Below are 13,411 nucleotides of genomic sequence, written 5' to 3'. Positions count from 1 at the left end.
GGATTAATAAAGGGACTAAGCCGACAAGAAAATGAATGAATGAATGTTCAACTGAAGCAAATGTTATCACTATAAATATATCACTAAAAAATTAAACTACAGTCAGTGAGGGCGAGAGTGAAATCTGTCATCAAGGATGAATGACCTGATCTTGCCATCAAAGCAAAAAAAAAAAAAAAAAAAAAAACATTTGACAGAATGCATTTAGGTTATTTGAAATAAGCCTTTTTCTAAAACATAATCCAAATGTTATTTGAAATAATATAGATTAGATTATATCATTATCAATATATAGGGACCTTGGAAAACACCCATTAACTGACTCTGCCATGCAAAATGTGATAATTATTTATTTTTTGTAATTTAAGTAACCTGGTCATATTGACTCTACAGGCCCATAGCGGGTGGCTCAGGTGGTTTGGAAGACCCACCCCTCACTGACAAGTTCCAGAATTTGTCCTATACTCATTTGTCCTATTTGGAGTGCTATGCCATCATAAATAGTGAAAATAACTTATCAAAAAAGTCACTAAGACCAAACAGAATCCTCTGTTGGCTGTTGCTTCGGTGTGACTTCAGCTAATCAGTTTTTGGCCAATGCAAACAATCATTTTTCATGAGTCCAACATCCAGCAGTGCAAGAAAACATACAATCTTGACAAACGTGAAGTCATCTTTCACTACTGTATTGTTTATAAATGGAGGAAAGATTTTACAATAAATATTGGACTTAATTCTTGAAATTAAAAATGACGATAAAAAAAGGCGTGAAGCACCAAAAGTGGAACAAATTAAAATAAATTTGAATATTAATTTGGCTATTGTTGTTATCCATGAATTTTCAAATGTACGATTTAAAAGAGAGGCTAGAAAATTGGTGAAGATCTACATAATTATTGTTGTTATTATGTTTAAACATTTTATTATTCACAGGGCCAAATTCTGAATGAGGAGAGTTGAATGTGCTGGCCAGTTTGTTATTTGTCTGATAAATGACAATAGGCCACAGTTTTTATTTTAAAATTTTAACAGATTCCTATTTTTTTCTAATTATATACGATGTAATAAATTTGTATTACAAAAAAATAAGTAATAAGTCTTGTTGGCTCTCCACAAACACTAGTGTCAAATCTCAGCATCTGAAGAAATCTCATCAGTTTCACCACAGCAAACCATTGGTCCACTAACCTGTAGCTCAGACTCCAGACGATGCCTCTGAATATGCTTCAATCCCGTCCAGGAAACTATTACAAATTAGAGTGAATCCTCCAGATTAAAGAGTTTATATAGAGAGATGGAGTAGATGATTAAATGACTCATCCTCTACTGTGATTGGCTGTTCCTGTGAGCTGTTGAGCAACAGATTTCTGTCACCAAGCAAAGCTAATCTGGTTTTTGATCACTTTTATTTCTTTTGCTTTCACATATTAGTCAGGGAATTACTTTACACAATCGTCGTATGACACTAACTTTTTGCTGACGTGTTGGTAAATTTCACACAAATGCTAATAATGTTTTTGCATTTAGCAGGAAATGAAATGCTGGTGGTTTTTGGTTACTTCGAAGTAATTGTTTAGTTTAATATTGAGGTTTTTCTACAGTTGTGTTTTTTCTACAGCCTGATCTCACGAGAAAACGTAAGTATTTAACGTTTTGCCAGTTTAGTGGCTAATTTGTATGAGTTCAGTCGTACGAAATTGTAGGATTTCAAAAAGGAGCCGTGTCACCTAATCCCAACCGTCATTGGGGGATGAGCAAATCGTACTAAATTGTACGAATTAGATCGTACGAATTCATATAAATTAGCCACTAAATGGAAGTTACGAATTGCCGTGAGATTGTGTTGTTTTTTTCCTATATTTGTTCTAATTTCAGGACCGTTTCCAGTGGATGTAAGTCACAATAGCGGGGAAAATGCAATGCTGAATTTTGTTTTATTGGAATAAATGCATTTTAGAGCCACATTGGTAAACTTCGAAGCCTTACAAATTATGTCTGCATGAATAAGAATGAGTAAACAGGTGAAAGAAATGTGATGGTGAAATATTAAACATCTTCGGCAAATGCTATGATTTAATGTGTTGCTTTCACATCCATATTGAATATAATGAAAGAGTACAACAAAATATAGACTTTATTCTGTCTGTGGTCAAACATGTTTAATGTATTTGAGATTTAAGGAAGTTAAAAGATGTGCTGCTGTTAAATGAGCCGCTCCTGGTGATTCACTGAGGTCGTGGAAACAGAGATTATGAAGCTGTCTGTGCAAATAATCATGAGTAAATCTGAATATGAGGGTTAGTAGTTCCTCTTACAAGACAAGACTTGATTTTGACAGGTTTTACTAGTTTTGGTGACTGTTGAAAAAAAGCATCTTCTAGAAGGATTCAGTGTTTTGGGTTGTATCTGATTTCTGAAATCTATCTGATCTAACAAAACAATTACATCATCCAGACCATCGCACCACACATTTACTCAAATTACTTTTTGGAGACCTTTATGACCTCTATACCACTAATTCTGAACTACTTGGTGGCAGCAAATCACAGATAAATAATATCTAAAAAATGTTCACACTTCTGATAACAGTGAAAAAGTGGATTTATTTATTTTTTCATTTCAACACATATTTTTTTATTTGAGTTTAACCTATTAAAAAAAAATATTCAAGCATTTTTAACTGGTTTGGTATTTTATTGGGGGCCAAAAGCTTAATGAAAGAATGCTATTACTTTATGTATTTGTAAGATTCCAAAATATCAGACCCTGAAAAGTGGTCTTTATTTTACAGTAATATTTCACTGGTCTATGTTGATTTGGTTTTTGACTTTGATAAGATCTTTGCCAGATGCTCTCCTTCCTGAGAGATGGTTAACTCATCAAATTCACCAGGCAAGGGTCTCTGTGACGTTTCTATTGTCTTGAATTTATGGCTGTTTGTTTTGACTTGAGTATATAAGGTAAAGATGTGGTATGTGTCGGGGGGATCTTGTAAAAAGACACCCCTTTGCAGCATCTCTGAGACTTATGCTGCAATGTATTTCTCTGGTCAGGTATGCATCAATAACTCTTTGATTTATCTTTGATTAATGGATGTTGTATTGTTACAGTCTCATCTCTGAATTGGCTTCCTGATGGTTTTATTATGTAATTGGCAGAATACAATTTGACCTGACAAATAAACTGTTAAGTTTTGATTCATTCTGAATTGTCCTGAAATCTTTTATATCCAGTAGATTACGTGGAGTCTTTTGCTACCTTTATGGTCTGGCATGGTTAGATATTGATTGATAGACGCAATTGATCATACGCAGCCGTTCTGGGCCGATAACATGTAGATCTTTTAATCATCTAATCGCTGATTCTAGCAAGTTGCAGTGAGATTAGCTAAAAGTTATATTCTTTTAGGGATGAGTGAGCATTAGGCAACCGGCCTATTTGAATATTAGTTAACTCTGCAGCCTCTGACTAATTTCAGAGTGTCAACATACTGTCCGTGAGAAGATGCGCAAACCCGGGGTGTGGAACTCTGAGCGGCATTTGGTCCCTAATGAACTTATAACTGAAGAGTAAGGAAACAGATATAAATCAAAACTCTAAATTAAATCATAAATGATGAATGTGATCCGTTCTTACAATTACCCTTCTGAAAAATCCAGCTTAAACCAGCCTAGGCTGGTTGGATGGTTTTAGCTGGTTGACCAGGCTGGTTTTAGAGGGGTTTTTGGCCATTTCCAGCCTGGTTTTAGCTGGTCAGGCTGGAAAATTACCAGCTAAATCCAGCTAAAACCATCTTGACCAGCCTGGCTTAAGCTGGACATAGCGGGTTTTGGCTGGGCTCCCATCCTGGCTAGGCTGGTCAAGCTGGTTTTAGCTGGTCATCTCCCAGCCTGAAATACAGTCTAAATTTTAGGATCATTAAAAATTGGAGTCAGATTAAATTCGGAGCTAAAAACAAACATAAATAAATTCGAAGAAATAATAAAATTATTTTCAGAAGCACTAGTAAAGGCTTACATGCATTAAACCTTCGGCCATGCTGTTACTTTCGTCATTGGGCTAATAGATGGACTTCTACATATTAAAGACGCTTCATTAACAAACATGTGCAATACTTTTTAATGGCCTTAATTTTTTCCAAATTGATTTATCAACATTTAATACTTTTCAAGACCTCTCCGACTCCCTGGAAAAGGATGTTATTACTTTATGAATCAAAGCTCAGCAACTTAGTTCAGCGCTGAGACTCCAATTTAAAAATATTTTATTGACCAAACAGAAATTCGTACGACTGAACTGAAAACATAAAATACTTACGTTTCCTCGTTAGATCAGGCTGGATGGACACAATAGTTTGTTTCTTTTTCGTTTTTTAAAGAATCACTTCAATCACTGCTTAAAGTGAGTCTGAGGTGTTTTGGAGTTTTTCACAGCACAATTAATAAGCATCAGACTCAGTGTGCAAAGTTTGTGCGTGTGAAAAACTTGAAAAAAAAAAAACGATACGAAAAAAATACAGCATACAAAATTTTGGACTATGGCACGGACATTGAAGAGGGGTCTGGCTGCAGACTCAATGCAGATGCAATCTGCGCTGCATGCAATGCTTTTGAATGGGCTCACCTAACCACACCCCTAACCCTACCTGTCACAGTGACGTCACTAGCTCCATTGAGTGCATTGTCTGACATTGCATCTCAATCTCAGCTTGCATCATAAAGGCTGCATCCAGATACTGGTACATGCAGACTAAATCTAAATTTGTTGTCAAAGTGAACACTCGATTACATTAAATATATAGGAGTAGGGCTGCGCGATATTTAATATATATATATATATATATATATATAGCAACATGAGCATAATTTCACAAGATGACTAATAATTCATGATTTAACATTGATAGGATGATTCTATAGGGGGATGCATCTGCATAAAATATACGACATCACTGGAAATATACTAAATAAATTGAATTAAAGCACGGATTAAAAATTAAGCAAAGATAAAGTGTTTTTTGCTGGAGTCCAACAGTAATGGAGGTACAGAAATTCAATAATCAAATGTAAAATGACACTGTATAGTTTTCATTGTATACATTAACACAATTAATCCTTGCTAAAGCAGCAAACTTTGTAATTTCTTATAAAGAGATTTCTTGTAAAGCACATGGTTCCACAAGTCACATGTTCTGAACTGTGGTTAAATATCATCCCAGTGTGACATTGCAAGTCCTGTGATGTGACTATTGCAGATTCACTCATTGTGATATCATTGGTAAATTGATATATTATGCAGAGCTATACAGGAGGCATCCACAAAGGATGAGACACCTAAATTCATTTCTGAACTAGGAATGGAGTTTAAAAATGATTTGGCAAACCAAGCCGGACGGGACGTGCAAACGCACCTTATTAAGTTAATGAGTTCAGCACTGCGGATAACCAAATTTGCAGAACTAGATAAAGCATTGGAAATTCCAGCAGTGTGAAATCAAGGATCTTGCACTTTCACACGATGGACCAGAGGTGGGACCAAGTCATTGTTTGGCAAGTCACAAGTAAGTCTCAATTCATTGCCCTCAAGTCCCGAGTCAAGTCCCGAGTCAAGACAGGCAAGTCCCGAGTCAAGTCCCAAGTCAAAGGCAACAAGTCTCAAGTCAAGTCCAAAGTCCTATAGTTTGATTTTCGAGTCTTTTCGAGTCTTTTTAACAGAAAAATAAAATTTAAACAGATTATGTATGGCTGTAAGATCTGTATTTATTAAACAAACCTTTTTTTTAAATGAAAGAACATTGCTTAGATATATAAAGATACAAATGTAATTTTCTGAAAAAGTGCTAAACAGTGCTGCGTCTCGTCTACACAGCCTATTGCACAAGAATGAGTTCCACCAAAAAAAGAGTCCATTTTGCTTCACATCACACAGAAATTGCAGGTCTACTGCTGTCTAGTTCATTAAGTTTAGTTGTGCTATGTTATGTCTTTAGTGATCAACTTGTGATTAACTAAAACTACATAAACAACCTCAATGAGGCAGCAGTAGACCAACAACTCCTGTATGCTGCAAAGTAAAATTAAGTGAACTTGGTATTTTGTCAATTGAATCTCGTGTGTGCTGAAGAGATGGAGATGCAAATCTGTCTAGCAGCAATGTAAAATGGTAGCACATATTCTCAATGAAGTAGGCTACTTCATACAAACAATAACGTTGTTTTCTTCACATAACAATGAAGAACTGTGCTCTCTACCTTGTGTGATGCTCGTGCACCGATTTCCTCTGTGGACAAAACTGCTTGCGAGCTCTCAAATATACGCTGCTCACACGCAAATTTTCTCGCTCTCAAATATGCACTGCTCACACACACATTTTCCTGCGCGCTCTCAGAGATTATATACAGAATTTGTGTCTTGTGTTTCCTCCTTTTGTGCTTTTTGATATGATTTATATTGAGGCACTATTTATTAACAATAACCAAAATACTAAAATAGACTTACATATTAAATTTTTAATCTAATAAACCATAACATTTTGGCTGTATGTTTTATAATGAGATATTTCCAGTTTCAAACACTTAAAGACACAGAGAATAGAGGTTGGATGTAAAGAGTGCATTTTGTTTTACAAACATTTATTAAATATCCAAAAGGTTCACCATACTAATCACATAAAAAACATTTAAACAATAATATAACTAACGCAAGCAGAAATGTAACTGTGATAAAATAAGGAAAAACTTGATTTGGCATTATAGCCTACTGTACTATTCACTCTTTAAATAAATCTCACTATCAATCCCATTTTATCATGGCAACTAAAATAAAGTGAACACGTCTCTGCTGTCTTCCACATTATTGATAAGATTGTGGAGGACATTTTCCATGTCATCCTCTTCATTTTGAGGAAAAGCTGTTCCACAGGGCCCCTGAACACATCTATTGGCATGGACAGGGTTTTGTACAGTACTATAGTAAAGTACTTTAATTAATCTGTTGGGGTAATATTATAGTTGCTATGGTAACACAAGTGTAATATAAACTAATGACCCAGTGCTGTAGTTTTTTTTTTTACAGTATATGGTATATTATACTACAATTCACCACACTTTACTGTAGTAAAACTACACTCTGTATTTCATTTTATCAGTTCACTATTCTTAATACTACAGTATGCTGAAGCATTCATTAACAACTTGTAAATAATACTAGGCTTAAACATAGGCAGTATACCTAACTCTCAAAAACACTAGTATTTATTATAGAATTTGCCTTAACCTCATAGTTTTTCGTTTATTATACTAAATAGTGTAGCAATATATAAACCATATCAACATTCTGGAATAATCAATTTACCAGGAGGATCTCTGGAGAGCAAAAGCAGGAAAGGTATGAAGTGCCAGTGTGGACAAAACTCAAGCAAACGCAGAGAGACTGAATACACGCGCGAGAGACCAGCAAATCAGATTGAAGTATCTGCCCACTGGTAAAAGTAATGTCAGAGCCAATCAGATTTTTCTTTCTTTTCATAAAGAACGGGGTTCGAACCCCACTTAGGCACTTGTAAACAATCATTTTAGAACATTTTGTCAAAAATCCCTACTGAAAAAAACAGCTTAAACCAGCCTAGGCTGGTTGGCTGGTTTTAGAGGGGTTTTGGCCATTTCCAGGCTGGTTTCCAGCCATTTCCAGCCTGGTCTTAGCTGGTCAGGCTGGGAGATGACCAGCTAAAACCAGCTATGTCCAGCTTAAACCAGGCTGGTCAAGCTGGTTTTAGCTGGATTTTGCTGGTCAGTTTCCAGCCTGACCAGCTAAGACCTGGCTGGAAATGGCTTGAAACCAGCCTGGAAATGACCAAAACCCCTCTAAAACCAGCCTGGTCGACCAGCTAAAACCAGCTTACCAGCCTAGGCTGGTTTAAGCTGGATTTTTCTGCAGGGATATTGTTATGTTTAACCATTTATTAGAGCCACAAAGTATCTAAAACTTGTTTTCATGTTTGAATAGCCAATAAATGTGCTAAATAAATTAAAATAGAAATACCCACAGTGAAACAGTTATATAAATTTAAATGTTAGTTTAAATACATTCATAGTGGTTTTAAATATCTTTTAATATGTAAAGTAGAGAAGTTCACATTCAACAAACTGAATAAAACAAGTCTTCGTTTTTAGTTTATTTAAAAACAATTACAAATGGAGTAATTCAACTCACAATTAAATGATCTGATTGAGTGATGGAATAATAAAGGTAAAACTTTAATTGAATGATCAGTCAAGTGTTTCCAAATGAAATCTGTTAAAATAAGAGTCCTACAAAACAGAAACAACTCATGAAACGAAATGTGATTGTTAATTGTATTTTTTATTAGATGGTTGGTTTTAAGTACTTTAAAAATAGTAGATAAGCCTTAAATATAGAGGGGGAAATACAGAAAACAAACAAACAGAAATTCAACAATATATATGCATTACATTACAATCTCGCAATAAAATTTTTTATTAAAAACCATATACAGGACTAAAATATTGCTAAGAGGCATAACATCAACAATAATAAAAATACCTTTAAGGTTTTAAATACTAAATAAAATTAATAGTATCAATCCAAAATATGAAAAATGTAACACTTTACAATAAGGTTGTATTAATTAATTAAGTTTATGTATGTACTAATGTGAACAAACAATGCAGTGCAGTTAATTACAGTATTCATTATTTTATGCTTTAATTAATGTAAATAAAATTATTGGTTAATTCTTGTTAACTCACAGTGCATTAACATTAATGTTAACAAGCATAACTTTAAATTGTAATAATGCAATAGTAAATGTTAAACTATAATTAATAAAGGTTTAGAAGTATAGTTCATTATTAGTTCATGTTAGTACATAGATTAACTAAAGAAACCTTATTGCAAAATGTCACCAGAAAATAACAAAAAACTTTTTTTTACAGTTTTAAGAGCTTTAAAAATAAATTATATATCTAGTTATTATGGCATGTAATTAATGTTACTACTAATTAAATAGTTAGAAAATACTGTCAGAGGATGGGCAAAACACAAAGATAAAACATAATATGCGCATTGACACAAACGACCAAGTGCAAAAACATAATTTACAGCCATGTTCATTCATAAATATATGAAATAAATCACAAGAGGGTAAATTTGGTTTAAAAAAAACTGAAGTTCATTGACTTATGCACAACAGTAAAACAATGCAAGTAGTAAAGTCTCTTACCTTTGACAGATGTTGTAAATCCGCTGAATAAAACAAAAGGAGCAGATCGCGGATGTGTTTATTTCACTCTCCGAGTCAGAATGAAAATGGCATCTTCAAATTTCCCGCTGGTGCAAAAACACGGAAGTGCGCCACAAAGCGCTAGTGGTCGAAAGTATGCGTGCATGCTCTCTGTCACACACGCACACACACGCAGAGATAGAGCGTTCTGTCAACATACTTTTTATCTTTGGGCTTTTTATAGAAAGTAGCAAGTCTTTACAAGTCAATAGGCGCAAGTCCAAGTGGAAGTCCGAGTCATTTATGTTCAAGTCCAAGTCGAGTTGCAAGTCTTTTTATATTTTGTCAAGTCAAGTCTGAAGTCATCAAATTCATGACTCGAGTCTGACTCGAGTCCAAGTCACATGACTCGAGTCCACACCTCTGGTATATGGTATATTATACTACAATTCACCACACTTTACTGTAGTAAAACTACACTCTGTATTTCATTTTATCAGTTCACTATTCTTAATACTACAGTATGCTGAAGCATTCATTAACAACTTGTAAATAATACTAGGCTTAAACATAGGCAGTATACCTAACTCTCAAAAACACTAGTATTTATTATAGAATTTGCCTTAACCTCATAGTTTTTCGTTTATTATACTAAATAGTGTAGCAATATATAAACCATATCAACATTCTGGAATAATCAATTTACCAGGAAGATCTCTGGAGAGCAAAAGCAGGAAAGGTATGAAGTGCCAGTGTGGACAAAACTCAAGCAAACGCAGAGAGACTGAATACACGCGCGAGAGACCAGCAAATCAGATTGAAGTATCTGCCCACTGGTAAAAGTAATGTCAGAGCCAATCAGATTTTTCTTTCTTTTCATAAAGAACGGGGTTCGAACCCCACTTAGGCACTTGTAAACAATCATTTTAGAACATTTTGTCAAAAATCCCTACTGAAAAAAACAGCTTAAACCAGCCTAGGCTGGTTGGCTGGTTTTAGAGGGGTTTTGGCCATTTCCAGGCTGGTTTCCAGCCATTTCCAGCCTGGTCTTAGCTGGTCAGGCTGGGAGATGACCAGCTAAAACCAGCTATGTCCAGCTTAAACCAGGCTGGTCAAGCTGGTTTTAGCTGGATTTTGCTGGTCAGTTTCCAGCCTGACCAGCTAAGACCTGGCTGGAAATGGCTTGAAACCAGCCTGGAAATGACCAAAACCCCTCTAAAACCAGCCTGGTCGACCAGCTAAAACCAGCTTACCAGCCTAGGCTGGTTTAAGCTGGATTTTTCTGCAGGGATATTGTTATGTTTAACCATTTATTAGAGCCACAAAGTATCTAAAACTTGTTTTCATGTTTGAATAGCCAATAAATGTGCTAAATAAATTAAAATAGAAATACCCACAGTGAAACAGTTATATAAATTTAAATGTTAGTTTAAATACATTCATAGTGGTTTTAAATATCTTTTAATATGTAAAGTAGAGAAGTTCACATTCAACAAACTGAATAAAACAAGTCTTCGTTTTTAGTTTATTTAAAAACAATTACAAATGGAGTAATTCAACTCACAATTAAATGATCTGATTGAGTGATGGAATAATAAAGGTAAAACTTTAATTGAATGATCAGTCAAGTGTTTCCAAATGAAATCTGTTAAAATAAGAGTCCTACAAAACAGAAACAACTCATGAAACGAAATGTGATTGTTAATTGTATTTTTTATTAGATGGTTGGTTTTAAGTACTTTAAAAATAGTAGATAAGCCTTAAATATAGAGGGGGAAATACAGAAAACAAACAAACAGAAATTCAACAATATATATGCATTACATTACAATCTCGCAATAAAATTTTTTATTAAAAACCATATACAGGACTAAAATATTGCTAAGAGGCATAACATCAACAATAATAAAAATACCTTTAAGGTTTTAAATACTAAATAAAATTAATAGTATCAATCCAAAATATGAAAAATGTAACACTTTACAATAAGGTTGTATTAATTAATTAAGTTTATGTATGTACTAATGTGAACAAACAATGCAGTGCAGTTAATTACAGTATTCATTATTTTATGCTTTAATTAATGTAAATAAAATTATTGGTTAATTCTTGTTAACTCACAGTGCATTAACATTAATGTTAACAAGCATAACTTTAAATTGTAATAATGCAATAGTAAATGTTAAACTATAATTAATAAAGGTTTAGAAGTATAGTTCATTATTAGTTCATGTTAGTACATAGATTAACTAAAGAAACCTTATTGCAAAATGTCACCAGAAAATAACAAAAAACTTTTTTTTACAGTTTTAAGAGCTTTAAAAATAAATTATATATCTAGTTATTATGGCATGTAATTAATGTTACTACTAATTAAATAGTTAGAAAATACTGTCAGAGGATGGGCAAAACACAAAGATAAAACATAATATGCGCATTGACACAAACGACCAAGTGCAAAAACATAATTTACAGCCATGTTCATTCATAAATATATGAAATAAATCACAAGAGGGTAAATTTGGTTTAAAAAAAACTGAAGTTCATTGACTTATGCACAACAGTAAAACAATGCAAGTAGTAAAGTCTCTTACCTTTGACAGATGTTGTAAATCCGCTGAATAAAACAAAAGGAGCAGATCGCGGATGTGTTTATTTCACTCTCCGAGTCAGAATGAAAATGGCATCTTCAAATTTCCCGCTGGTGCAAAAACACGGAAGTGCGCCACAAAGCGCTAGTGGTCGAAAGTATGCGTGCATGCTCTCTGTCACACACGCACACACACGCAGAGATAGAGCGTTCTGTCAACATACTTTTTATCTTTGGGCTTTTTATAGAAAGTAGCAAGTCTTTACAAGTCAATAGGCGCAAGTCCAAGTGGAAGTCCGAGTCATTTATGTTCAAGTCCAAGTCGAGTTGCAAGTCTTTTTATATTTTGTCAAGTCAAGTCTGAAGTCATCAAATTCATGACTCGAGTCTGACTCGAGTCCAAGTCACATGACTCGAGTCCACACCTCTGCGATGGACATCATCACCAAGAAAAAAATTCATTAATTTCAAAAGAGCTGCTTTTGCTTTACTGATGCTTTGGCGCAGCAAACCTCTGTGAGCAACTAATCCTGCACACAAACAACGCATTCGACTACTCTCGCAAAACTTTTTTATAATTCAGATATTGATGGTCAATATCTATAATATCCTGTTATGTGCACATCGGTTAGGTCGCGCCAATCTGAGCTGATGCTAACTTTCTTTAAATGAATCCTACAAAGTCAGCAAACTGAGGGGCCATACAACATTTTATTTAAACAACAGGTCACATTACCTGTTTATAGGGGATGTATTTTATTAACTTAAGGTAATCCAAAATTTCTGTCCGTAATTTTTGCTTATTGAAAAATAAATGCAGGTTATGTCAATTGTATTGACACACTGCCTCCGAAATTTTCAAAATTAGATTATTTTTCCCATTTGATTTTATTTGAGTGGTGTTGACAATTCAGGACCGCCCTACAGCAGAAAATGGCGAAAATCCGAAATCCGAAAAAAAATTTCAGCTTAGTCCCTTTATTGATCAGGGGTCGGCACAGCGGAATGAACCACAAACTTCCCAGATAGCAGGCAGTAATCGGCCCGAGCTCGGCTGCCCTCCGGCGCCTCCGGCTCCGACTCGGCATCGGCGAGTGTTATCCGGGCCGAGTGCGGGCCGCAGCTCGCTCGCGCACATGCGGTTGTGATGCGGCTGTAAAGCACTGGCCCGATTCCGGTCAACCATATCCGGCCCGAGTCTGTCTGTAGAGTCCTGGCCGCTTCTGGCAAGGACTCGGCTGATGGCAACTGATTAAGTTCTTATTTTATCTAGTAATCTGTTAGCTCCACGTTTAATGATAATTTGAGAAAATATTCATGGTACGATAGCAAAAAAAAAAAAAAAAAAAAAAAGAATAGTGTGGATGGTCGCAATGTTTAGACGCAAACAAAACAATATTATTTATAAATAGATTATACATGTCATCTAGAGAAAAACTATGTAAAATTTGCTTATTTTTGAGATAGCACGCTCCTGTGCTGACTGTTTTTTTTAAGCAGAAGTTGGTTTCATAATAAACACATGCGTTACTAAATTCCTGATCCAAACTCCAATCCAGACGGTGGCGGTAATGCTCCAAA

The 13,411-nt window shown here is 34.8% G+C and overlaps 1 protein-coding gene and 1 long non-coding RNA gene across 23 annotated transcripts in view; one reads left to right on the top strand and one right to left on the bottom strand.

Annotated features, from left to right (window-relative positions):
• The window catches only part of LOC141377992 (uncharacterized), a 199,496-nt gene that overhangs the window by 41,388 nt on the left and 144,697 nt on the right, over positions 1–13,411 (top strand). The window lies entirely within an intron of this gene.
• The window catches only part of alox5b.2 (arachidonate 5-lipoxygenase b, tandem duplicate 2), a 31,765-nt gene that overhangs the window by 11,862 nt on the left and 6,492 nt on the right, over positions 1–13,411 (bottom strand). For 2 of the 22 annotated variants that reach the window (XM_073923266.1, XM_073923273.1), the window contains exons 1-2: positions 5,411–5,436; positions 1,189–1,244 (exon numbers count right to left, since the gene is read on the bottom strand). The exons of 2 other annotated variants lie outside the window; for them this stretch is intronic. Coding sequence is in view for 2 of the 20 variants with exons in the window: in XM_073923255.1 (XP_073779356.1) it covers positions 432–469 (38 nt within the window). In the remaining 18 variants the exon portion in view is untranslated. 22 annotated transcript variants of the gene reach the window in all.

The sequence above is a fragment of the Danio rerio genome, chromosome 15 (assembly GCF_049306965.1).
Source record: "Danio rerio strain Tuebingen ecotype United States chromosome 15, GRCz12tu, whole genome shotgun sequence".
Taxonomy (NCBI): domain Eukaryota; kingdom Metazoa; phylum Chordata; class Actinopteri; order Cypriniformes; family Danionidae; genus Danio; species Danio rerio.
This window is presented reverse-complemented; position numbering and strand designations above follow the sequence as displayed.